The 25,104-nt window shown below is 36.9% G+C and overlaps 1 protein-coding gene across 3 annotated transcripts in view; it reads right to left on the reverse strand.

The window, feature by feature from the left end:
* Positions 1-25,104, reverse strand: part of LOC127062626 (FERM, ARHGEF and pleckstrin domain-containing protein 1-like) — a 28,823-nt gene that overhangs the window by 1,432 nt on the left and 2,287 nt on the right. The window contains exons 3-20 of one of the 3 annotated variants that reach the window (XM_050991177.1): positions 24,701-24,805; positions 24,391-24,613; positions 24,124-24,247; positions 23,936-24,023; positions 23,709-23,864; positions 23,435-23,595; positions 23,217-23,291; positions 21,372-21,514; positions 20,705-20,929; positions 2,145-2,350; positions 1,979-2,068; positions 1,515-1,890; positions 1,314-1,423; positions 1,100-1,240; positions 831-985; positions 599-720; positions 363-517; positions 7-266 (exon numbers count right to left, since the gene is read on the reverse strand). In XM_050991177.1, the coding sequence (XP_050847134.1) occupies positions 7-266; positions 363-517; positions 599-720; positions 831-985; positions 1,100-1,240; positions 1,314-1,423; positions 1,515-1,890; positions 1,979-2,068; positions 2,145-2,350; positions 20,705-20,929; positions 21,372-21,514; positions 23,217-23,291; positions 23,435-23,595; positions 23,709-23,864; positions 23,936-24,023; positions 24,124-24,247; positions 24,391-24,613; positions 24,701-24,805 (2,915 nt within the window). Of the gene's footprint in view, positions 1-6; positions 267-362; positions 521-598; positions 721-830; positions 986-1,099; positions 1,241-1,313; positions 1,424-1,514; positions 1,891-1,978; positions 2,069-2,144; positions 2,351-3,920; positions 7,456-20,704; positions 20,930-21,371; positions 21,515-23,216; positions 23,292-23,434; positions 23,596-23,708; positions 23,865-23,935; positions 24,024-24,123; positions 24,248-24,390; positions 24,614-24,700; positions 24,806-25,104 lie in introns of those variants that run through there. The other 2 variants (XM_050991176.1, XM_050991178.1) reach the window with 2 other exon arrangements.

The raw sequence follows: 25,104 nt of genomic DNA on the forward strand, positions 1-25,104 counted from the left end.
ACTTACCGTCCAAATGTATAATCACTTTCAGCTCTAAAGAAATATACGTGACTCTTAAATTGGAGCTTAAATACAAAATCTTTATTTATACCATCTGTTTCCGATGGAGTTGATACTGTATATCCCAATAAAGGTAAACTTGCTAATGGGAAATCGTCCTGGTGTGATTTATAGAAAAATAGGCAAAAGCTGGTAAACACTACCCATAACTTTTGCCAACCATTACTATTCTTGAATTTCCGTAATAGAAATCCACTAAGCTGGTTCTGAAATAAATAGTTCAATAAATTATCGAACACTTTAATCGAGTATTTTATTTTGTAGAGATTAAAATAACTTTATAAGTAATTGTCCTATTTTACCTGAAATGCACGTAACTGGTCAATGTAACAAATACTAGTATTTCGATGCCAACACACATGAACGGTCGTGTTACTACGTTGCGAAGCCTTCACATCTGCGCAACTTCCTCTATCTGCTTCTAATCCCACATTGTCTCCCACTTCATCGGTAGAACCTGCTAATAATTGAACGATTAAAACATTTCATGGTACTATTATTAAAATTAATCCATTAGATATAATTGTCTACTTCTTACATGATTTTAAACTCAAATATGGTAGCTTTGCATCTTGTGCATCAGCTTGGGCAATAGTCATGTTTAAATCTTCTATCCACCGTTCTTTTTCCTCTTCGTTGCACGCTGCTACTGTTAAGGATCTATTATAATGAATTATTTATAACATATTTATTTGATGTTAAAAAAGTATTATGTTTTATGATACTATATATATATATATATTTAATAAATATATTTATATAAAACTTACTGGTTTTCATATCCACTGATTACAAACACATGATCAGTACCAGTTTTATTGTCTCCTTCTTGAATTTTCATTCCTTTTACTGGAATTTGACCGTGCACACGAAAACATTGCGTTGGTTGTTGAGTGCGGAATGTATATAGTAATACGTCCGAGAACTATACGATAAAAAATTAGTTCTTTGTATAACTGAATTTTATAAAACTGTTTAAATATTACAGTATATACATATATATACACACACACACACACATATATATATATATATTTACCAAGAAAAACATCCTTTGTTGAAAACCTTTCCGACTGTACTTTTGTAAACAGCCTTGCCTAATAAATCTCCTACCTTCTTGAAATAAATTATCAAAGCCGCTAATATCTCTTTGCATTTCGCATAATTGAACTAAATTTTCCTACAATGTTTAAACAACAAATGTATTAAACAATATTTGATTGGTAATACAAAATTACATGAAATATTCTTACTGCTTGGTTTATCACGGTAAGACCTTCGAGTAACGTCTCGCCGAGTCTATCTCTAGCAGCTAAGCAATCTTCGAAATCGGTATGATCTTTCGGATAATGATCTAACAATACTACCAAAAAATATATCATAAATATATCATAAATGTATATTTATGGATAATAAATAATTCATAAAAAATAAATAAATAAATAATACGTTACTATCAATAATATTGTTGTAATGCAATAATCGTTGCAACGGCTTCAAAAGAAACGATGTTAAAGGTAAATAACAATGTTTCTGCGACTCGAAGTCCCTGCAAAGTTGATCGAAGCGTCGTGATGTTCGCATGGAATACTCCATCTTCTCGAGAACGGAGATTAAATTTTCGAGATATTGATCGTAAAGAGGTAGGACGTTGAGAAGCGTATTGTATAAAAAATCTCCGATATTATGGCGCGCGTTACTCTCCCATCGTGCTAAACGTGCTTCCATTTCTTGAAGGCATGGACCATGGGCATCCGCTAATAACTCTATCAACGAAACAACCACGTCCCCTTCTAACTCTGCTTCCCTGGATACTTCCTCTCTGAACCACTAAAAAGAGAAAAAAAAAAGAGAGAAAGAAAAAGAAACTCTTTAAGATTATTGTCATTGTTTCTATCATCGTTTTATAAATATTTACCACATTGATAACGTCCAAATCCTTTTTGTACGTTCGTTCTGTCATAAGAAGTTCTTTGGCGATATAATAAACTTTATCGGTTGGCCATCTCTGTAAGAAAAAGGACGGTCTATTAATAATAGACAAATTGATAATGTCAGAAATAATAATTATCTCGGGAACATACTTTCGTTTTTCGAACTTCAGTCTCCTCGATCTCTCCGTTTCGTAAATTCTTCACCGGGCTAAGGTCAGGCGAATTAACCATACTTGCATTGTTCATTTCAGCTACACCATTCGTTCGTTTCTCTTGCGACATTTCGGTGGTAAATACTGAATTATTATTCTCCTGTTGTTGTTTAGGCGATTCATCTTGCTTTTTCCCTTCGATATCTGTAAATGATGAACGGTAAGAAAAAAAAAAGAACCCGAATATTATATATAAAAGAAAAATAGTACAATAAAAAAGAAAAAATAAAGAGTATATGAGCGCATCAGGAATAAACGCGTAAGTAAAGTGATGTAAGTATTTATTAAATATTGCATGCTACGATGCACCCATTCGCTCTTATCTTTTCCCCTAATTATCAACGCATCACCCCTTTTTTTATTGTGCTCGAGGAAAAGTATAGGGGGGTTTGTTATAAATAAGAAAAAAAAAAAACAACGTGGAATTTATACGTGTACATTTGGTAGGAAAGACGTACGAAACGTTTTTCAATTCTAAAGATCTTATCACGTACAACACAACAAATGCAAGTACGTGCAACTACGTATTGTAATTATTAAATAATAATGATTTTTATTATAACTATACTATAAAATATTTGCTATAAAATAATTATATTCAGCGTACGCATGTATTCGTATATGCACGTATACATACATGCGTTTGCAAAAGAAAAGAAAATTCCATTTCAAAGTATTATTATCGAGAGCGATCATAACACATTCATTAAAAACTACCGATGTGCATTTTGATGTGAACGTAAAGAATAACGAAACTTCCTACTTCGTGCAATAATTTCTTCTTAAATACGGCATGCTTCTCTCGATAATCCCTGTCGTCATATCAGGCGTGTGCTTTAAATAAATCGATCAAGAGGTCGTTTTTTTCCGATAAACGAACGTGGTCTTTCGAAGGTAAGAAAATTAACAAGTGTGACGAAAAATGTCCTAAGCAAGCAAAGCCATTCCATTTAAATTCTCAACAAAGAGAACAATCGTCCACGAATTTACATTTGTGGTGCATATACGAAACTCAAGGATTCTTCTTTTCATCTTGCCATTACTTTTTCATTGAATTATTCACACATCCTATCGCAAATATTTACACCACTTGCGAGATTTAAACTCGTGGAAATAGGAAAGAAAAAATATAACCAGACGGAAGTGCATTTAGCGAGCGTATATTATACGTATATATCGAATAAAAACGAAGATAAAAGAGTCAACAATCTTGACAGTTAAGATAGGCATTTTAGGGATTACTCACACATAGTATTGTCATCCGGTCGACCAACGAATCCGAGAGTGCGATAAAAAGATACGGATATGAAGAAAAAATAGAAGGGAGAAAAGATCACGTACCCTGGCGAGGGGGAGGATTCTGGTCGCCAAAGAAACGTGGGTTTAAAGAATAGAATAGAATAGAATAGAATAGAATAGAATAGAATAGAATAGAATAGAATAGAATAGAATAGAATAGAATAGAATAGAATAGAATGGAATAGAATAGAATAGAACGAGTGGACGAAAGAAGACCCACGATAACAACGACAACAACAACGATGATAATAATAATAATAAAAATAATAATAATAATGATAATAATGATAATAACAAAACAAAAGAGGAAGAAGAGAAGAAACCTCAAAAATTGAGAAACTCAATGACCAATACCGAAGATCGTAAATAAGAGAAAAGCAACTAAAGCAAGACGAAATTACAGAGGCTTTTCAAGTGACTTTGTATATAATTTATTGTTATCATAATTAAGTATCAATAATCAATGTACAATAGACTTCCTACGCCTGGAATATCGCTTTTTTCCCCCGTTCTAACGCTGTGATTCCCCTCTTTTTTTCTTTTATTCATTTATGTATTTATTTCTTTTATTTTATTTTATTTTCTTTTCTTTGGTTTTTCGAGGAAGTAATAGCAGAATTATATGGACAGCCATATCCATAAATATCCTTGCCGAGGGGAACCACCGCGGGTAGCAGGTTTTATGTACGTGTTAATTGTATGTATGTATATATGTATGTATATGTGTGCGTGGGTGTTCATGTGGTGCGTGTAGAGTTAACAAGTACGGTATATCGATAAACGATCGAAAAAATTACACAAAGAACAGACGAGGGAGTATTGAGCCGACACGACGAACACTCGTCCAACGATAAAACCTTTCTTTCCTTTTCTCCTATAAATATCTTAATTTAAAATCGCTCATGATGATAAAGGAAAAAAAAAAACAGTCCTTTAGCGAGATCAAAATGATATCATTTCTTTTTTTCTCATTTCTAATTAAAACGTATAAAGACAATCGTAGTATCAACGAACGCTCTTTAAACTTCCAATTTCCTGACTTTTATCGAAACCTTCATTGTACCTAAGGACATTTGCGAAAAAAACTATCGCGACGATATGACAAATCCTTGATGGGAACGATATTCATCCCCGTCGAATCTGTTTGCGTACATGTTTTCTTTGCTTGCTTTTTTCCTTGCTTTTCTTTTCTTTTCTTTCTTTTTTTTTCTTTTTTTATTGGAAAAGATTAATTTTGAAACACTTAACGAACAAATGACTCTATAAGCGTAAAAAGGATTCAGTCGTTTAACAATATGATACTTCATATTTTTCGAATATCGAAACACAAGCGGAAGGCTATCAAAAATTTGGCACATGATTATAATAATCGGGAATGTACGAGCGAGGAAGTAATGAACATAACATCTATTAATCAATCATTACAGGTGTAGATATCTCAAGACATATCGTCTTGCAGTCATTTTCGAAAAAGTTTCTTTTTTCTTTTTTTTTTCTTTCTTTCTTTTTTTTTACGTTAAAAAGGATAAAGAATAAGAGTCATCGTATGTCGCAATAATGACACAATAGTTGTCTCGCATAGTCATTAATAATAACGAAGTCATTATTATCCGTGATTAACATTGATTTACATATTTAATGACAACGAGCTTGAACACCTGGAAGAAGGCCACATTAAATAGAAGATCAAAGAAGATTAATAAGAAAAGGCTGATTCCAGGACATGTGGTGTTTGTGTGTGTATATATGTGTTTTACACATTTGCTGCAAAAATACTATGATATTACCCGTATGAAACACACGATTAAGGGTGAAAGAAAGAAAGAGAGAGAGAGAAAGAAAGGAAAATAGAGCGAATGACACACGAATCTTTGTGTGTATTTATATAAACATGGTGTAGAGACATAAATGGTGGTAGGACATCATGACAGGTGGTAATAAATAGATTTACGAAATATCGTGAAAAGGGAACGCTATGCAATGATTATAAGGTACCTAAGAATAGAACGGCAGATAATTGATAATTGACATGTGTATAATACGAGTGTGTATGATGCAGGAAAGATTAGTACCACACTGCAATTAGAGATGTGAGTTTGATCAGTTTTTTAACAAACAAAAGATTGACTTTTTTTTTTCTTAAATCGCTTTAACAGTTCAACCTCTTGGTAAAATATTCTATGTAGCAATCATTTTCTCTAATCGCACATTAAATCTTATTGTTCCTGAGAATTTCTGTAATAAAAAATTATTACCTTTTATGAAAAAATCGTACACGTATTAAAACTCTTTTGTCGATTTGATTTTCACGCGTTATTTGTCACGATCATCTTTGAAACGTGCGGAATGATATTCGACAAGAGAAAACAAATTTTAATGATTCGTTCGTGGCAATGATTTTCCAAAATTCACATCTCTACGCAACATCGGGAGACAGGATTGAACGGTACACTATGATGAGGCATAACGATGTCTTTCGTGACACATGATAAAACTATGATGGCTAAATAAATATCGTATAGTTTCATTCACTACAAATTTTAACATAAAACTAAATAAGGCAATGTAATTAATGAGATAACGCAACGGAATACAAGGTAAACAAAGTGCAAAAGGGTGCTCTCGTGATTTAATGTCGAAGTGCCAAAGCCAGGTTAACTGAACAAGCATAAAAAGTTTTCTCTTTTTTTTTTTTTCCTTTTTTTTTCTCATTGAAAGAAGCTACTAAATTTGACGAACAATTGAAAAGTTAATTCGATCTCAAAGTAGACAGTTTATATAAGAAAGTATGAAAAATCCTTGAAATATTTTTCTTTCGCACAAAGTATACTACGATTGAACGTTACTTCATTTTCTAAACAAAAGTTTATTGATCTTGCAAACTAACATACCGCTATTTCTAATGCTAACACCTACGTGTGCAGTGCGAATGTAACAATTATAAGATAGCAACATCATAGAAATTTTGCATGTTTAATTCATAATTCTTAAGTTTCCATTCTTTTCTTCCAGCGTTCTTTATATTTATTTCACAATTTTTCTTTGATCCATTCGTTAATATTGCATATTATTTTATCTATCGCTTTTGCCTCTCTATATAATGAATATGGAAATTACGATCGCGCTAATATAGCCAGTAATGGCTAATAATGATGTTCTTGCTAAGATCTTTTTTTGTTCTTTTCTATGAAAGAATAAATAATTAAGAAGGCGTGTAGCGGCTAGAAAAAAAAAAAGAAAGAAAAATGACTAAGAGCAGCAGCGTAATAGCGTGAAGAAAAAATGGATCTTCAGCCATGAGTTGATTTGTTGAATCAACGAATTATATCGTTAACTACTTTTTCGTTTTTTTAGCTCGGACAACATAAATCTAAATGAATCATTCTTAACTAATCATTGGAAAGTATACAAATAATCGTTGCGTCAACAAATCTTTTTAGCGGATTCCGTTCAATCCGATCTTCTTTGATAACATCTACGATGTATATAGTTTTTTTAATGTAATTGCATACGATTAAACATTCCGCTTATTTTCAGAGGAATTACGAGTTGTCAATTGAAATAATAATAATAATAATAATAATAATAATAATAATAATAATAATAATAATAATAATAATAATTAAAAAAAAATAAATAAGAAGAATTAAAATTTGGTTAGATAGACAATACTTTTCTACGCGAAATTCTTTTTTCAGAAAAGATTTCGATTCTGTTTTGATTAATTTTTGTCGAATCCGACCTGCAGAGTGGTACGTCACTTTCGCATTTCGCAAGATTGGCCCCGTTTCTCGATTCTCAACGTGGGTAAACCGGAAGGAATCGATTGGTCAGGGAGCGAGGTGTCGCGTGAGCCAATACGTTACGCACCGGGTTCACACGAAACGGCACATGCCATGCCGGAGAATTCACGTATCCGTTTGTGTAGCTCCACCGATTAATATCACCACCTGTCGAGAAGCATACGTAGAGTGTTGGTGTGGATGGCGTTAGGATTTCAATTTTTTTACTTTGCAATATTTCGATATACCGAAACACATTCGACGTTTCTCTGATCATCGTTCCAAATGACATCGATTTCAGTTTATATTCTTTTTCTGGTTTCGTTTTTTCTTTTGTTTTTTTTTTTTGTTATGAAATGAAAGAATGACAAATGTCCTAGAATATGCAATAGGGGATTAAAACATCAAGTATCTACAAAACTACAAAACGTGTTCGAACTATGAAACAATAACAATAACAATAACAACAACAATAATAATAATAATAATGATAATCATAATTAATAATAATCATAATAAGAATGTTACGAGATAATAGAAATTATTCGAGTCTCTTATTCGTACATGACGCAGATTCTTTTTTTAACGATCGTTAAAATTCCTGGGCTTTTTCATTTTTGTCTCTTTTTAACGTTTCATATGCTGACGTTTTATTTAACGAGGAAAGATCTTTTAGATCGCCGTTTATCGCGAATCTCCGTTTGGTTTGATCGACAATTTCAAATGAGATTTGAAATTGTTTCTGAAAGGAGACAGTCGGGAGATTCATCCATTTTCAATGTAACACGCTTGAAACTGACTTTTAATTATTCTCTGACGAGCAATTTTGATTATACGCGTAATATGAAAATCTGCGAACAGCAAGGGACCAAAAGATATGAAAAAAAGTCACAAAGATTGGACAGATAGATTTAACTCGAACTACGATGAATTTGGATAACCGTACGAGTTACCCATGTTACGTTTTAACGTCTAATACCTTGATCCCTATTGCCAGGTATCACGACCTTTGCATACTAATTCTTATGACTAGACTAAATCGTGTGTATATGTATAGATGTGTACGTGTGTAATATAGTTAGTCGTTAGTGAATACAGTGTTCAGTCAGTCGCTAATTGTCGATATTACCGATCAACTTTCTCGTCGCATGCCACGCTCTCGACGCTTTCGCGGCTACATCAAATATTTCCCATTAATAATTCATTTTTATAATCAATAACAAGTAATCTGTCAAGTACGGTGTGCGTGAGTACACGGAATATACGCACACTCGCACGCGCACGCGTACGAATCAACGAGGGTAGTGATAACCGAAAATACGATACGACGAAATATGGCTTGAAAATGATTTTACAAATGCATTTGCACGTGCCTTTCGACATTTCGAAAAGAAAGATACTAGTCCTTGACATTTCAATCTGAATTTAATAAGATAGTTTAATTTTATTATTTACCGTCGCATAAAATAACAAGATTATAGACAAATAAATTTTGCCAATTAAAAAGCGAACATTCGAATCGCGAAGAAAATTTCCAAATACATTAAACGTATCATGTAAAATTTGATATTCTCTCTCTGTCAGATGTTTTACGTTTGTCAAAAGATCGTGCAAACATGTTTGTACAATTATAGATATAAAAGACTTGGGGAGAAATCAATGAGAATAGAAATAAAATTGAATGAATGGGTTAAATGAGAGAATGAAAGTGAAGAGAGTGGGGTAAGAAAAAAAAGAAAAAAGAAGACTTGATTAATGAACGAACGAAATGTACGAATCAATGTAGAAAGAAATGACATAATATGAATAATCGAAATAAATGAAACTGATATACTGTAACGAGTGCGTAAAAAACGCGTGCGTGTGTTGATAACCATGGGATGACAAATTGACGATGCACAAATGCAAAAACCAAAGAAACAGAATCGAGCAGGTATTTTAATTTCACCTACTGGAAATTATAACATAATGTCAAAAAATTGATTAAGGACACGGAAGAACGTTGGATGTTTCAAAGACAATTTACAATACATGCTCGTTTCTGAATGAAAACGATGACAAGTCAAAAAATAATCGATACAGAGCCGAGGATACGATGATACTTTTTAAAGATTAGGAGAGATTGGGATAAAAAAGCCAAGTGTCAGGACAGTGCCGTTTCAATTTTCGCGGTGCGGAAACAAAGTTTGTTCATTTCGTTTTTTAGATGATCGGTAATTACGAGGGATGGGCGGGGGACGCTTAATTAAAATATCGCAATGATTATTATTATAAGTCAAAGGTTAATTTATAATATGCATGCATAGGGATAAACCGAAAATTAGATGAAACATTTTTGCTTCGAACGGGAAATTAGATCCATCGTCGATTTGTATATAGAACGATATCTTACAATCGTTCGTTTCGACGACACCACCAGTTGTCCTCAAGTTCTCGTTTCGATCTTGTGCGTATAAATCTGCATCACAATCTATCTCTCTATTCGAATATGAACGGAATATTATTTTTCTCGACGCTAACGATAACGACGAGGATAAATCACAAATTGATTTTTTAACTTGCAATTATTAAGACTTTTTATTGAAATATATCTCGACGAACGAAAACAAATGTTTGTAAAATAGTATTTAAAAGTTTGATGGATCGATATACGTGTCTATATATTTTGGACGAAATTGAAAAACGTTATCAAAGCTATAAATCGACGATACGTCAAAAGTATTAATATTATTTGTCCCTTAAAGAAGAAGATGATAAAGAATTGTTTACTTGGGTCATACGAATCGATATCGTCGATTAGTCGAGAAAAATAATAAAGTATCCATCGTATATCGGCACTCAGCAGTCGCGTCCCGTACTTTATACATACATAATAACGCGTATGCGATACGTATTAACTTTCACTGTGTTCTACCATTAATAGTAACAATAATTGTGTATAGCCTTAATAGAGTAATAATGATTAATGACGGCAATAGTGATCGCGATAATAATTAATGATTATTAACGGTAACGTGATTATCAATGATCGTTCGTACCTATAAATAGTACATATGATAAGGATTATTTAACGGTAGCGCGAATCGCAAAAAACGAGTAAACATTCTGATAATAAAATTGTATATGTAAGGAACTAGATTGTTCGTATTCTGGCTCGATATCTAAAAGTGTTATAAATCTTGGTAAATGTTACTTCGTTGAAACGATCAACATTTTATTTGGAAATTCTTCGAGAACGATGCGAGATCGATCGTCATCGTTTTATCGTAATTATCATAATTGTTATACTCCATTTTCCGATATACTTGGTTGTATGGTTAAAGGGAGATTCGGAATGAGTATTAGATTATTACGTAACAGATAATACATTTATCTCGGGAGTTAGAAAAATAAATAAATAAAATGAATAAATAAAACGAATCTACGTATTAAGCTTCAACGAAAAAAAAAAAGATCAATCGCATGTGTAAAAATAATAAATTACAGCCTTGGGTGCCTTTTGATCGCATCCTCCGTGCACGTCTCAATTGTCACACGTTCAGAGACCAGTTTATCATACGAGCTACGTTATTGCTTTTAAACCTTTTTTTGTCTCTTTTTATTTATTTTTTTTTTAATTTTTTTTTAATATATATATATATTATATATTTTTTCTTATTTTTTTTTTCCTTTTTTTTTTAGTACGACGGGCCACGTTTCTGATCAATTCATTCACATTCGACATCTGCACCAAACGTTTATCTATTTTTGTTTTTCCTTAAGAAACAAGAAACAATGAAGTCTTTGAGGAGAGCTACGTGAAATACTATTCAAACTTCTCGTGTCATATTAAAGTGCAAACGCGACAGATATGGTATAAAAACTAGGCACGATGAAAGCTAAAATCAATTTGAACGTTCTCGCGAGTTTGTCGAAAATACCTTTAACCCTTCACCCATTTCTTTCCTTTTACGTGATTTATTCTAAAGACCCGCTTATTCATTCCAATAAGCAACTCCACTCTTTGCCATCAATAATAATACCCTCTAAATTACATGAGACAAATTGCACAAGACCTCCCAACACTATCCTAATACGAATACTAAGGAAATTGTAATAAAAGTATACATTATTTATACATTATTTTCTCGTAACCGAAGTAGAAACAAGATCCGATATATCTACTCCGTTCCAATATTTTTGCCAGAGACACTCCGCGATGATTGTCGACCTCTAAAACTTAAAACGATAGAGTTAAATCGTCATTCTCTGACAACCGGGGATGAGCGTCCGAAGAAAAAATTAACGATCACCAACCAACTCTTGCATCCGTTTCATATAATAATTATATAATTATCCTTAAAGCCCTATGTCCTGTTTTCAATTTTTTTTTCCTCGTTTTCATCTTTACTACTCCATTACTCTTCAACGTTATACAATACATGACTAGAATAGCATTGCGCGAGTATCGTTCCTTTAAATATATCACATATCCACCCCGCGATCACGAGTTATCACGTTTCTTATGGATATTAAATGCACACTACGAAATCACCTACAAATCGGCAACTCTAAGTATGATAATAAATATCAAAGTAAATCGGATCTCTAAAAATGTGTAACGATCATATACATATATATGAATATATATATATATATATTTATATATATAATATGTATAACTAACGATATTACTAAACTTCTTTTTCCGTTCATAAGTAGATCTCTTTCTTTCTCTTGCACTTTCCTTTCCATGCGAGACAATCCTTTCGATTTTTCTAATCGCTTTGATTCGTTCGATAGAGCTTTACGCGTAAGAAAAGATCGCTATCAATTCGTCGAGTGCGTCAATTCCCAAAGATTAGAAATATTTTACTTCGAATTTTCCGTTACGTCGATGAATAAGTTTCGTACTCCATGTAATCGCTCATAGGCGAATACAATTTCGAGTCGAGCCATTGTTCCATCGGCATATCTCAGAGCTCGTCATCCTCCTCGGGACATTCCCGATGTTGTTGACAATCTTGTTCTTTGTCATCTTTACTTTCCGAATACTCATCGTCTTCGTCCTCGTCTTCGTATACATCGATACTATGAGCTTCGGTAAACAGTGGCGGTGGTATTGTCGTAACGTCAAAGCTAGAATCGGTGCTTGAAACAATTTGACCATCCTTGATCTTAAAATCGACAGCAACGCGATGTCTCCTTTTCGTGTTCTGTTGTCTTTTACGACGGAAAGCGCGCTGACCTCTGTCAGGCGTATGAGCAGGACTGTCCATGCTGGAAGAAGTGTCACCCTCGCTTTGCGGGCTTCTACTCGAGGAATAAGGCATAGTTTTAGTTCTGATTTGCATTCTAGCTTGCATCGGTGGACTGGAAGTGGTCGACTCGCCGCTAAGACTCGTCGTCGAATAATACGGCGTGGATTTCGCTCTTATAGGTACGAGAACCGGCCTTTCGGTGGACCTTGTACCGTGATACCTTCTGCTTTCTTGCTCCCGCGAGCAAGGTTCCGAATAACCTCGCTCGATCTTCTTTCTGACTGATCTTTCATCGCACGCAACAACGTCGCGGTGCTCGCCCATCAACCACTCGTCCTTATCCAGTCTCGTTCTTAACGCTAAATCGGCATATTTCTCATGCATGTCTTCGGAACTGTCTCCACGAGCAACGTCCATCCTAATCTGGTCGCCACTAGAGTATTTCATAGCCGGTACATTGTCGTACAATTGATCCTCCTCGTCCTCCTCCGGAATGGGAAGAGGAACATCGGTGATACCCATATCGACCACTTCAGGATCTAAACGAAAGTCTTCCTCCTCCAGAGTCTCGTCGTATTCGTTTTGAAAGGTAATACGAGGTGGTGAGATATCGGTAAAACCCGAACGACCACCACGCTGTTGATCGTCGTCGTAACGACTAAGGCGACGGTGTTGATCGAATTGAGATTCGATAAATTTCCTGGCCTCGTCAAAGTCGTCCCTACGTGTTCGAACGTGCTCGCTCTCCTCATCTCGGATAGAGGAGGTGGAGGAGGAAGGAACGGTGCTAGATGAAAAAATAGAGATGAAAGATTCGTCAACGTCGCTAACGTTGTCATCGTGCATATCCTCTCCTCGATTCGATTCGTCGGTGCCTTCCGATGGCGGTGGCGGTGGAGGTGGTGGAGGAGGTGGAGGTAAAGGAGGTGGTGGAGATGGCGGTGGAAGGGGAGGACTTTCAGCTGACTGACACTTTGAATTCGGTCGCATACTAGTTACGCTCTTGTCCGACGTCGTCGTGTCGCTTTGGCTCTTCTCTACCGTCATCGTGGAGTAATATTGCTGTGGTATGACGGTCGTACTGCCTGACCAATCTGAGATCGAAGCTCCAAGTTCTGCCAAAGAATTGTCATCGGATTTCGTACCGGAATATTGACAGAACTGCTGTACGGTATTGTTCGAGCTGGACCATTCAGACATCGATAAGCCCATAGACGTATCTTCGCTATGAGAGGAGCCCGTTATGTAGGAATTCGATTTCGGTTTGACAGCTATCTTCACGGTACCATCGATCGTCGTCGCGGACGTTGAACTTTGACCATCTTCTAAAAGAGTAGAATGTAGATCTTCGTGAAGAGTCCTATTCTCGTCGCTCGAGTCGCTATCATGGCCAACGTAACCCGGAGTTTCTGTACTGTCCGTTACCGTCACCTTGACAGCTTCCTCCGGCTTGATCTCCATATAAAAAGTTTCCACGTGACTCACCACAGGAGTGTCGAAGAGTGGTGAACTAGGTGGGGAGGGCCAGTCTTCGGAACTCTGTAATTGCAACTTTGACTTTCTCGTCTTTGGCGACTTGGAATCCTCTTCTTGCGTACCCATCACATCTATAGGAATATCTGGAAGCTCGGCGGACGTTCTACGATCATCCGACATGGAAGGTAAGGCTGTACCCGAGGGTGGGTCAGACGATAACGAAGGCTGATGATCGCTCGATATTAAAGATTCGTCGTCAAGACTCGGAGATCTCGAGCTGGGTTTGAATGAATCCTCCAAGTCGCTCTTATCTTGCTCAGAAGTAGTCGATCGTTCCGAAATTCGTGAGAGTGTTCTCGATAAGGAAAAGGCACCGTAACTTGCAAGAATCTCTGGTCCGATAGGATAAATGAAACCACCTGGCACATCGACCAGATCCTCTTGAAAACTCTCCTCGTTCTGTCCATTACTGTCCTCGGAATGCGACTGTTGAGCGTTGTTATCATCTTGAGGTATCCAACCATCCTCTAAACTCGAACTACCGGAGCTCTCTAATGGAAACGGTTTCCACGTCGAACTCATCTCTAATTTTGGTGCTGGCTGAGAGCTACTACTGTCCTCTTCTAAAGAACCCTCCTTACGTATTTCCTTCACCAATTCGATCTCTCGGCGATCGACGATCGATTGAATCTGCCCAATTCCCAAAGGACGAGCGATCGAACAAGAACTCGAATCAGCGTCCTCCCTATCGGGAGTCCACGTGTTCGTGTCCTCGCTTCTGGAACGTTCGGTGCTGAGCCGGAGTTTTTTGTCGACCGTAAAACGCTCGACAGCTGGACTTTCTTCCTCGATTCGTTCCTTAGTCGACTCGTCTTCTGGCAATTCTTCGGTGTCCTCCTCGTCGTCCTTTCTCATTTCTAAATATTCCGGAGTTAACTCAACCTCGACCAACGTTTTTTCGTCCATTTTATCGACACCGTAATCCGGTGAACTAAGCTCGCTATCAACACCTCGCATTTGTACTTGCGTGTCTAGTGCATCGAGGGTATCCTCGCTCGTATCGGCAGAATCCAATGGGCGCATATCGTCGCCATCGGCTCTAACAGACTCCCGATCTTCCATTTCTTCGTCTTGTTCGTCGCTCTCCATAAGCTCTTCGTCCGAACACTCCTCGATCGAAATTTGTATAGGTGATTTAACCATACTCAATCCTTCGTCGTAATCATTCAGCGACGGAAAAATATCTCCGTATTCGCGAACCACTTTAACGGTCACGTTGGAAACTTCATCATCGGGCGAATCTTTTTGACCAGCTTCGTCGACATCTTGCAAAGTTTCTTTTTGATGTTGAGGACTCGCCTTCGTCTCAAGTTTCTTCCTATCAAGATCTTTCGCTTCTTCGCTCAGTTTTTCTACCTGGTTCGAAGTTTCAACGTTCTGCTTCGAAGTAATTTCAGAGAATTCAGGAGTTATCGGTTTGGTAATTAATTTTGAAATATTAAGAACGTCAGTCTCCTCTATTAGATCGCTCTTAGCGTAACCTGTAATGTCTTGCTCGTTAGTAGATTCGACGGAACTTTGATCGATGAATCTCGTACTTTCGTCCACTTTGACGATCTCGATCATACTCGCTGCTTCTTTATCGGTCGCATGTTCCAAGAATGGTAATTGCGCTCCCTCTTGTTCGTATGGTATCAAATCGGCACATGTAGCTATTTCGTTGCACTCTGTTAAAGGTGATTCTAAATATTGCGCGGAAGTTTCCGTTACGGACAAAGAATCCGTACAGATTTCTGGAACAGTTGTGTGATCGGTGCTGTCAGATCTATGATTCGGCGAAGCTTCTATCTGCATCGACTGTGGCTTGGACAGTATGTTGGTACCAATACTCTCCTCGGCAACATTATCTTGATTTTCAACGTCTTCCGACATGTCAACTGTATCGTCTTTGCTAGAAAATGCGTTAGCCGGTGGAAGTCTGTGAACGGAAATGACAGGAGCGTCTAAAGATTTTGCGCGTCTTTGCGAAGTTGGTGATTGCGTCGCACTTTGACGTTGCAACGCACCGATACCACTACCCTCTGACAAGCCAAGGCGTGCGCGTGCGAAAAGTATAGGACTCTGTCCTCGTTTACGTAGTACTATAGGAGATTCCGTCAAATCTTGCGCGAACGGAAGTTTCTTTGCGTCTTTGGACGTCTCCCCGCTAGTACTACGTTTCGATTCCGAAGATTGATCACCCTCGATATCATTCTCTTTGTCTTTTATATCTTTCTGCTCGATCTCGTGTTTGCCTTCGCTTGTTATTTCCCCTAAATCTAAATCAGCTTTAGCCTCCCCTCTCGGTTGTGTACCCTTTAATTCGTATTTAGTAGGGACATCCTTCGTAACAATAATTTTACTATCACTCTTGACATCCACTTTAGCGGTACTTTTTGCTTTCTTCGGTGACACCTTTTCAACGGAATCTTTCTTTTCTGTGCTTCCTAAACTTTTAGATATACCCAAAGACTTTGGTCTCACTTTGTCGCTTTTAATCGCAGGACCTTTGATCAAGTCATCGTCCACCGAAGCTGATTTCGTACGCGTGCTTTTCGTCTCATCTTTTTCCTCTTTCGAACTTGAAAACGGTTTGTCGGATAGTCTAGTAACGGACTTTGATCTACCTTTTTGCACGATACTAACCTCCGGCACTACGTCAGTTGAATCGATTATTATTATCTCCTGAGGCATCTCTCCGAGTTTCAATTTAGATTTATCGATTCTGGAACTGGTCGTCGGTGTCTTTACCTCTTTCGATGCCGCTTTTTTCAATGGCGGTTTATCTCCTTCCAAAGATTTCGATTGCTTCTTAAAATCCTTCTTCAACTCCGACTTAGCTTTCTTCGCTCGTTTCGGTGATATGTCTTGAATTATATGCTTGTTTTCTACTTCTGGCGACAATAAAGTATCGATCGGTGCCTTTTCTTCAGCCAAAGACAATGATTTAGATCTCAGTGGCTCGGCATGAGGTCTAAGCAAAAACGGGACGAATTCCGGTACCTTTAAACTATCTAACTCCAATGCAGGTTTCACGGGTACTTCGTCTAAAGGTAAGTCTGCTACTGGTTCGACGAAATCATCAAATCCGGTATCGATGATCTTAGGCCTGGGTACCTTTGTAGCAGAATTTTTATTGGCTTCTGAAAATTTCGATTCTATGCGTTCTAATATGCGTTTCGTTTTCTCGGGTATACTTGGTTTCTCTAATGATTTTGGTTTAACCGGAACTTTAGGTTTTTCTTCGACCACTTCAGCTCTTTTCACGGGTGAACTTTCAATAAGTTTATCAGGCTTCTTAGAAATCTCCTTACCATCAGTGGACTCGATTTGATCCGTCTTGTCAACGACTATCAAACTTTCTTCGACCGACGTCGTTTGTTCTATCAATACTTCCTCATGTTTGATGGTTATTTGTTTCTCCTCTGTTGTAATTACAGCTGAACCAGGGATATCCGGTAAAGGTATCTTTTCTATACTATCCTGTTTCTCCAAACTATCATCCGGCGTTTTAAGACTATCCTTTGGAGACCTTACTTCTTTCGCAACTTCGACTTTGTGTTCTACTTTTGGCTTCGCTTCTACATTGGCAGACTTTGGAACCTTGGTAGGACTCTTTGAATGTGCATCCGGTGATCTCTTTTTCTGTATTACCGAAATTATCGTTACGTTAGGATCCGTGGGTGACATCTTGGGCGATCTCTTTTCTATACCCGAGATGATAGTAATATTTGGCTCAACTGGAGATAGTTTTGAGGACTTCTTGTCCAAACTGGATGATTTTACACATATCCGCTCGTCGAGGCCCATTTCTGTTCTCCCTTTGTCCAACGACAGTGCTTTCTTCGGTGATTTATCCGGCGACCTTGAAGTTACCTTCGAAGGACTTCTATTTGGAGACAAACTACAAACGATACTCTTCGAATCCGTCGGTGATAGTTTCGAAGTTGGACTTAAAATACTTTTCGGTTTATCCGAAGGACTTAATATCGACTTTGGTCTAGTAGGACTGATAGAATTTTTTATTTTATCCGGCGATAGTTTATGACCCGGTTTATCTATGGACGTAAGTTTCGACAGATCGAAGCACGAAGTATCGGTTACCATCTTCAAAGGTAATTTTGGCAAATCTTTGACGATACTCTTCGAATTCTTCGATGTTTTACTACTGTCAGATTCGGATTTTTCGTCGGAAGCAGTACCATTCATAACATGACGTTTATGCAATGTATAAGGAATATCGATGTTGGATTTTTGAATCATTACACCGTCCGAAAATGGATCTTCATCTCCGGAATCCGCGGGTGTTAAGTCTATAGATTTCTGATGCATTAACATGTGACGTTTACTATTGGAACCTAATCTTTGACGGGCTGGATTGGGATCGCTCTTCGTACGTTCTACGGGAGTGTGACCAGGCATTGTATCGTCGAAACCGAGTACTACACCACCGATAACCTTGGGTTCGTATTCGGTGAAGATAGTCTTAGATTTGAAATTTTCCATCTCGTGAGGTACACCAATAACGGTATCAGTTCGAGATTCCAATGATAACTTTGTTTGACGTTCTCGTTCACGACGTTCATCGTCCTTTCGTGCTTTCTCCAAACTCTTCCAATCGTCTCGTTCACGAGGTTTGTCCTCGGATCTATACTTATCCAACTTACCTTTGCTCTTTCTCACAGCTTTCGAGTCGATTTTCTCTAAGCTTTTTTTCCAATCCGAGCTTTCATAATCCAAACACTCGAGACTCTTCCCCTCGCGTGAATCTAACTTATTTAAATACTTACGTTCGGTAGAGTCTAACTTCTCTAAACTTTTACGTTCCATACTCCTGACTTCTCCTTTCCTATCATGACTTCTATTATGTCTTACATCCGAACGATCCGTGAAACTCCGTTCTAACGATCTCAAACGTTCGATCGTCCTCGGATCGAAATCGAACGTTGGCTTGTCCTGAGAATTGAGCCTCTCGACGCTCTTACCGCGTTGCTCTTTCGACGAAAACCGTTCGAATGGACTTTTGTTACCGGAATCAAAACGTTCCAAAGTATGTCTTTGATTGTAATCGAAGGAAGAAGTTCTGCCGCTGGAACTCTTTCTGCTTTCACGCAATTCGATACGATCGACACTCTTCCTACGTTCTCTCGACTCCGCGTGACGATAAACACCTCGTTCTTTTGGGCTTCTCGTTAAATGTTCGGCACTACTGCGCAATCCGTGAGAATCTAATCGCTCGGCACTCTTGCCCCTAGTCTCGTAAAAGTCCGCATAAACCATGGAACCTTTCTCTTTGAAGTCTAAACGTTCGAAGCTTCGATCCCTATCCAAGCGCTCGATACTTCTACGTAACTCTACACTACGTCGATCGGACCTTCGTTCGCGCGAATCAAGACGATCTATCGATCTCCTTTCCCTAGAATCGCTCTTCTCGATTCTTCTACACTCTCTCGAATACTCCCTCTCGGCACGCTTCCTCTCCTCCCTCTCGATACTCTTACGTTCCTTTTCCTGTATCTTCGAGATTACTTTCTCAGACTTCTCCTCGATATCCCTAGCCTTTTTATCCCTAGATTTATAACCACGTCCTAAACTGCCCGTCTCATCGTACGAACGCGGTATATGATCCTCCAAGCTGGCTATACTTCGCGCCCTAACTGTCCTCGCTTTTGCGCTATAATCGACTTTACCGGTATCAACGGGACTCAAGTCATCATCGATCCTCGATTTCGGACGCATAATACCCTCGTCGCGTAATATTTCCGAATCGACGTGAGTGATCTTATATTTTGGTTTTAAATTCTTCAGCTCGTTAAGAACGGAAGCCTTCTGCTTTTGCACTTGCAAAACGACAGGATCCTTTCGATTGGAATCTTGGTGAGGAAGAGGAGTTTTACTAGGTTGTTCTATGGAAGTAGCGTGTCTAGTTTCGAATTTACGTTCTATCTGTGTATTCGACCGTTGTATCCTAGACTCGGTAATAACGTAATCACCGTCCGCCTTGGTTACAGCTGAGTACCGATCGATGGATTTCGTTTTGGTGTTCTTGAGATCTGCGAGCACGGATTTGAATAATTGCTTATCCGAAGGCTTGACTGATCTGTGTTTGACGAAAGAATCGGTTTCCGAATCTATTTGGAACATTTCGTGTTCGATTCCTTCGTCGCTATTGTCGGACAGCGGTTCGTTATCCTCGTGAGCGCTGGAATAAGACTCCGGATATTCAAACTCGTGCTCGCGTTCCAAGAGCTCGTAAGAATCGTGCGAGAGATCATCGTGTGAAAGATCTCCAGCTGGGCCAGACTCTTCGTGACCCGATTCGGTAGACAACGACGATGTTCCTGGATAGGAGCTACTGTATACGCGTTCGGGTACGGAATCATGATCTAAGGAAGGTAATTTCGAACTAGCGGCACTATACGAACGATTGGTATCGTCGTAACGCGTTACAGGATTATCTAACTCGCCCTGAGAGGGTAATTGGAAGGGCTCTAAAACAGATTCACCGCTATTCGTTTGATCCTTTGGTCGCGCCTTGCCAGAATCTTCGAAGCTAGATGCATACAATTCGCGACAACTGGCAGATCGTTGCCAAGGATGCCTAGGTATAGGTCGCGGTGCTGGGAATTCGGGAGGACTGCTGTTAGAGGGGCTGATACGACCTGCTGATGAAATCCGTTGCTGATTGGTAGCAAGCGTCTGCCGCTGTGCTGGAGCCTGGCTGGGGGTGGCTGGCGAATGGACGTCGATAGAGGTGAGCGTCCGAAACGATGTAGCTGTGTCGTCGCGACGGTGAATCGTCCCTCCCATCGAGACACTCGTCACAGTCGTCGGAGAATCCAGTGTCATCGAGCCGCATGATAGAGACAGAGCTGGGGTTGCCAGGGCTAAACATTCATTCGTAACATACATGTATATAACATACACGCAACATGAATTTCTCGTAAGCTGAATTGTAATACGATATATAATGTATAAATTCTTTCAATGTATATAATCATAGTGTAAATCGTGTACGATCAAACCGAAACTACCATAGACAAATGGGATAGAGTTTCATAATTTTATATATCTCGTTCGAAAATTAATAATGCATCATATAATAAGTAACAAAAATAATTCTTGTACAGTTTCTTTTCGGTTCTTGTGTAGTTTCGAAAAGCTTCCTATATATAATACGCTAATCTACTCTACCGTTACAATACTTCGAATACAATACTGCGAAAAAAAATAGAACCAAAATTTAAGGAAGGAGATAAAGAAGACTAAAAATAGGCACAGAATAGAAAGAAAGCTGTTTTGGAGGTTGGTATCGGTCATGGTACATACCAGGATCGCCGAGGGGCAGGAGGGGGTGGGCAGAGATGCTGGAGCTGCCCATAAGTGAGCTGCTCGGAGTGGCCCCACGATAGCCTCCCCCCTCCGAGCCCTGCAATGCCCTACCACCGCTAGTCTGCCGGAACGAATTGGACCTGCGAGCAAGAGAGAGTCAAGTTCAGCATCAGACTTAGGCTACGAAATGCCAAGCCTGCTCAATTTATCTCTTTTCCTCTTACTAATGTAATAGGCAAATATAAAACATTGTCCTTCTTCGAGAGAACAAATATATTTTAATATAAATCTGCTCTAAATGTCAATGCTGAAATATAAATAGCCTAATCATTAAACGAAAAAAGAAATACCACTGCAACGCGTTTTTTGATACGATACACGGTCAATGTCGCCATTATACTTTTTATACAGTGTGTGGTTAACGAATAATGTAGAATGAAGGTTACAGTTGAATGAAATAATAGAACTGAATAAGTTTCTGTAATAATAACCATTCACACAAAACTCTTAATAAAACTTTAAACTGCTATTTAACCGGTATATCTCCGCAGAACCTTTAATTGTGGAATAGTTTCTTACATGTATATAGTTAAGGTAATGTAACATAAAAGAACCGAATATATATAGATATTGGTGTGTGTGTGTGTATATATATACACATATATATACCTCTATATATTTATAGTACAATTCTATTAGCAGATTAAATTTTCTGCATATTTTCGTTATTAAAACTAACAATAAAAAGAAATAAGTGATACATAAGATGCATAAGTACATGCTATTTGTTTTAGAATAAATTTTTTGGTTCTTCTGACAGAGAGTCTAAACGTTCGGATGTAAGTGCTCATACCATCACAGTTTAAATTCATATATATATATATACACATATATATGACCTTTCAACGCGATGCAAACCCTTCTAGATTACATTTTTATATCCCGAAGCGCAATATTTGATTTAAATATTACTTGAAAAATAAGCTATAATAATCGACGATCTTATATGTTGCTTATCAAAAGGACACTAATGAAACTTTAAAGTAGTACATAAGAATTATCGAATTCTTAACTCATTCAGTTTATAACTCATTCAGTATAACTTTACTACTAACAAATACTGCTATATCTTATTACGTGAACAATTATGTTCATTGTATATTCAATAAGAAAATAATTTTCCTTTAATTGATATTGATCTATGATGATTATTATATCGAACTAATTATGAAGTTACGATTGCTTTTGCTAATACTAGCGGCGTTTTTCAACCGTGCATCGATATCGCACGGTATGTTAACACTCGCCGGTTGTATGTACAAGGATAAAGTGTCATGAAAATAGCAGACTATTTTTTTGTTGTAGAATAGACTACTGCTATGGACAAGTATAATGCTGGTTAAAACCGTCAGGGCAGTGAAATGTGATACTCTGCAGTATATATCTTTAGGTTACAATAATAAATTAGTAGTCACACTATTGAGAGAGGGTACACTGATCATTCGGGTTCAATCGTGCCTGATGGTGAGCCTGACTCCCCGCCACCCTGCCAAGCAGGCAACACTGACAAACGTAAATGTAAAAAACGAACACAGTAGATCATTTATTCTACAGAAAATGGAATAATCAGGTATATATACCAATTAATATCCCGGTAAAAGCAAGACCGTGCCACCTCCTATCTTATTCACAAGATTGGTGCGTTGGTTAATAAAAATCTTAAGGTTACAAAATAACATTAGGAAAACAATACACAACGGCATGCAGCACTAGCTACGAATTACTTGGATTTCCAATTTCTTTTTTAATTAACTAACTTACTAAAGCATCAATGAAACTTACCTTTGGAATGTCTGTCTCTTCACATAATTGTCACGGACAAATTCAACTATTTGCTTTTGCGTCTTTCCGCTATATCTAATAACATAAAAAGAGATGTTTTATTAATTTTAAGTAATATTAAATACTTTAATTCGTTAATATTCCATGATACAGCATTTATATGTTACTTTTCCTATTTAATTACATTAAAAATTATAATATAGCACATTTATCTCTACCTGAACGATGAACCTCGACTAAGAACCCTTGTTTTTTGTCGTACTACGTGTTTGACTACAGAACAACGGAAAAAGCCATGATTTTCTACACATTTTTTCCAAAAGTTCTTGCATTCATTGCGACCTTCGAAAAAGAATTCGACCGTATCCTTATAATATCCCTAAAATAATATAAAATATTGTATCACAACGTGTGTATCTGGAATACTCTATTAAATTATTTTAATAGAAAAACAAACACCTGAGAAGGAAGTGTCGAAAGATATATACTTACATAGCCTTCAGGATGTAGTTTAATTAAAAATCGTTTTCGTTTAAAACTAATCTTTCTGATCTTTGCCCAACTAAATGTATTTATCTTGGTATAATTTTGGAAAACTACTATCCCCATGTGTGCTACTGCCAAATTCAATGATACTCTTTCGTGATCCTAAAGAAAATATCATATAATACTTATTATCATCGCAAAGAAACTATAATGAAAACGTAAAAAGTTCTCACTTTAGCTGGATGCATTTTTATTCCATAAAGTTCGCAACGTCGTGCTGTTTCTAAAAGATTAAGGTCAGCCTCTGCGGGAGATTGTCCACTGTAAAGATCCATGTATATTTTATGAATGAATTATATTTTTACATATTTGCATAAAGTACATTAAAATTAATAAATTCAAAAATATTCATGTCGCTTACGCATGTTTTTTATGATTTTCCATGATACGTCGCTCTAATTCTTGATCTTGATGAGGCACAAACTTGTATGTTGATAAATAAGTATGATCTGGATAATCTTCTATGACATAATCGCCACATTCAGCTAAAATAAAAGAAACATTTCATTTACTTTGGGAATAATTCAATGATATTTATTCTTTTTATATTATTATATAAAATATCATAGTGATATTAAAAGTAAATTCTTATTTATTAACAATTTTATATGTTAGTATAATAACTTACCTTGTACGATATAGCTGGCCATTAAAGCTGCTGTATTATCATTGCATTGTAATAAACCTTGAGCTAAATCTCGTTTGATTTGTAAACAAAATAAATATCTTGTAAACTCCTCTTCAAGTTGTGCAGGATCTGGTGTATAAAATTTAACACAAAATCTGAGAAGAGGATCAACCAATGATAATCCCACTTGTCTACATACTGGTTTTTCTAAATCTAACCAATACTGTAAAAAAATAAATTGTACATAAATAATTCGATTTAACTATATGAATAAAACCATATTAATTTATAATTATTATATATGACTTACTTTTGTCCCATTAGGTTCTTGATACTCAAGACCAAAATAATCAGCTTCTAAAAGATGTAACTGTTTGCAAACTTGATCAAACAATACTCTACCTAATGCTTTTGCCTGAAATAAATAAAATATGTGCAAATATAATCAAATATTGTTATAAATATAAATACAAAATTATTTAGTATTAATGGGAATTTACATAAAAATAAAATTATATGAATATATCACACACTGCAAGTTATATAAAGAATCAATAAATTGATGCACATTCTTTTCATCCATGAGCTTGTATGTGTGCTTGATATATACATATTTACCGATACATTTTATGTGCTCCAATAGTTCATTCTTGTGGAAGTATTATGTATGCATACAGTATATGATGTGATTAATATACAATAAGAAGAAAATAT

This window comes from Vespula vulgaris, chromosome 3 (genome assembly GCF_905475345.1).
Source record: "Vespula vulgaris chromosome 3, iyVesVulg1.1, whole genome shotgun sequence".
NCBI lineage: Eukaryota > Metazoa > Arthropoda > Insecta > Hymenoptera > Vespidae > Vespula > Vespula vulgaris.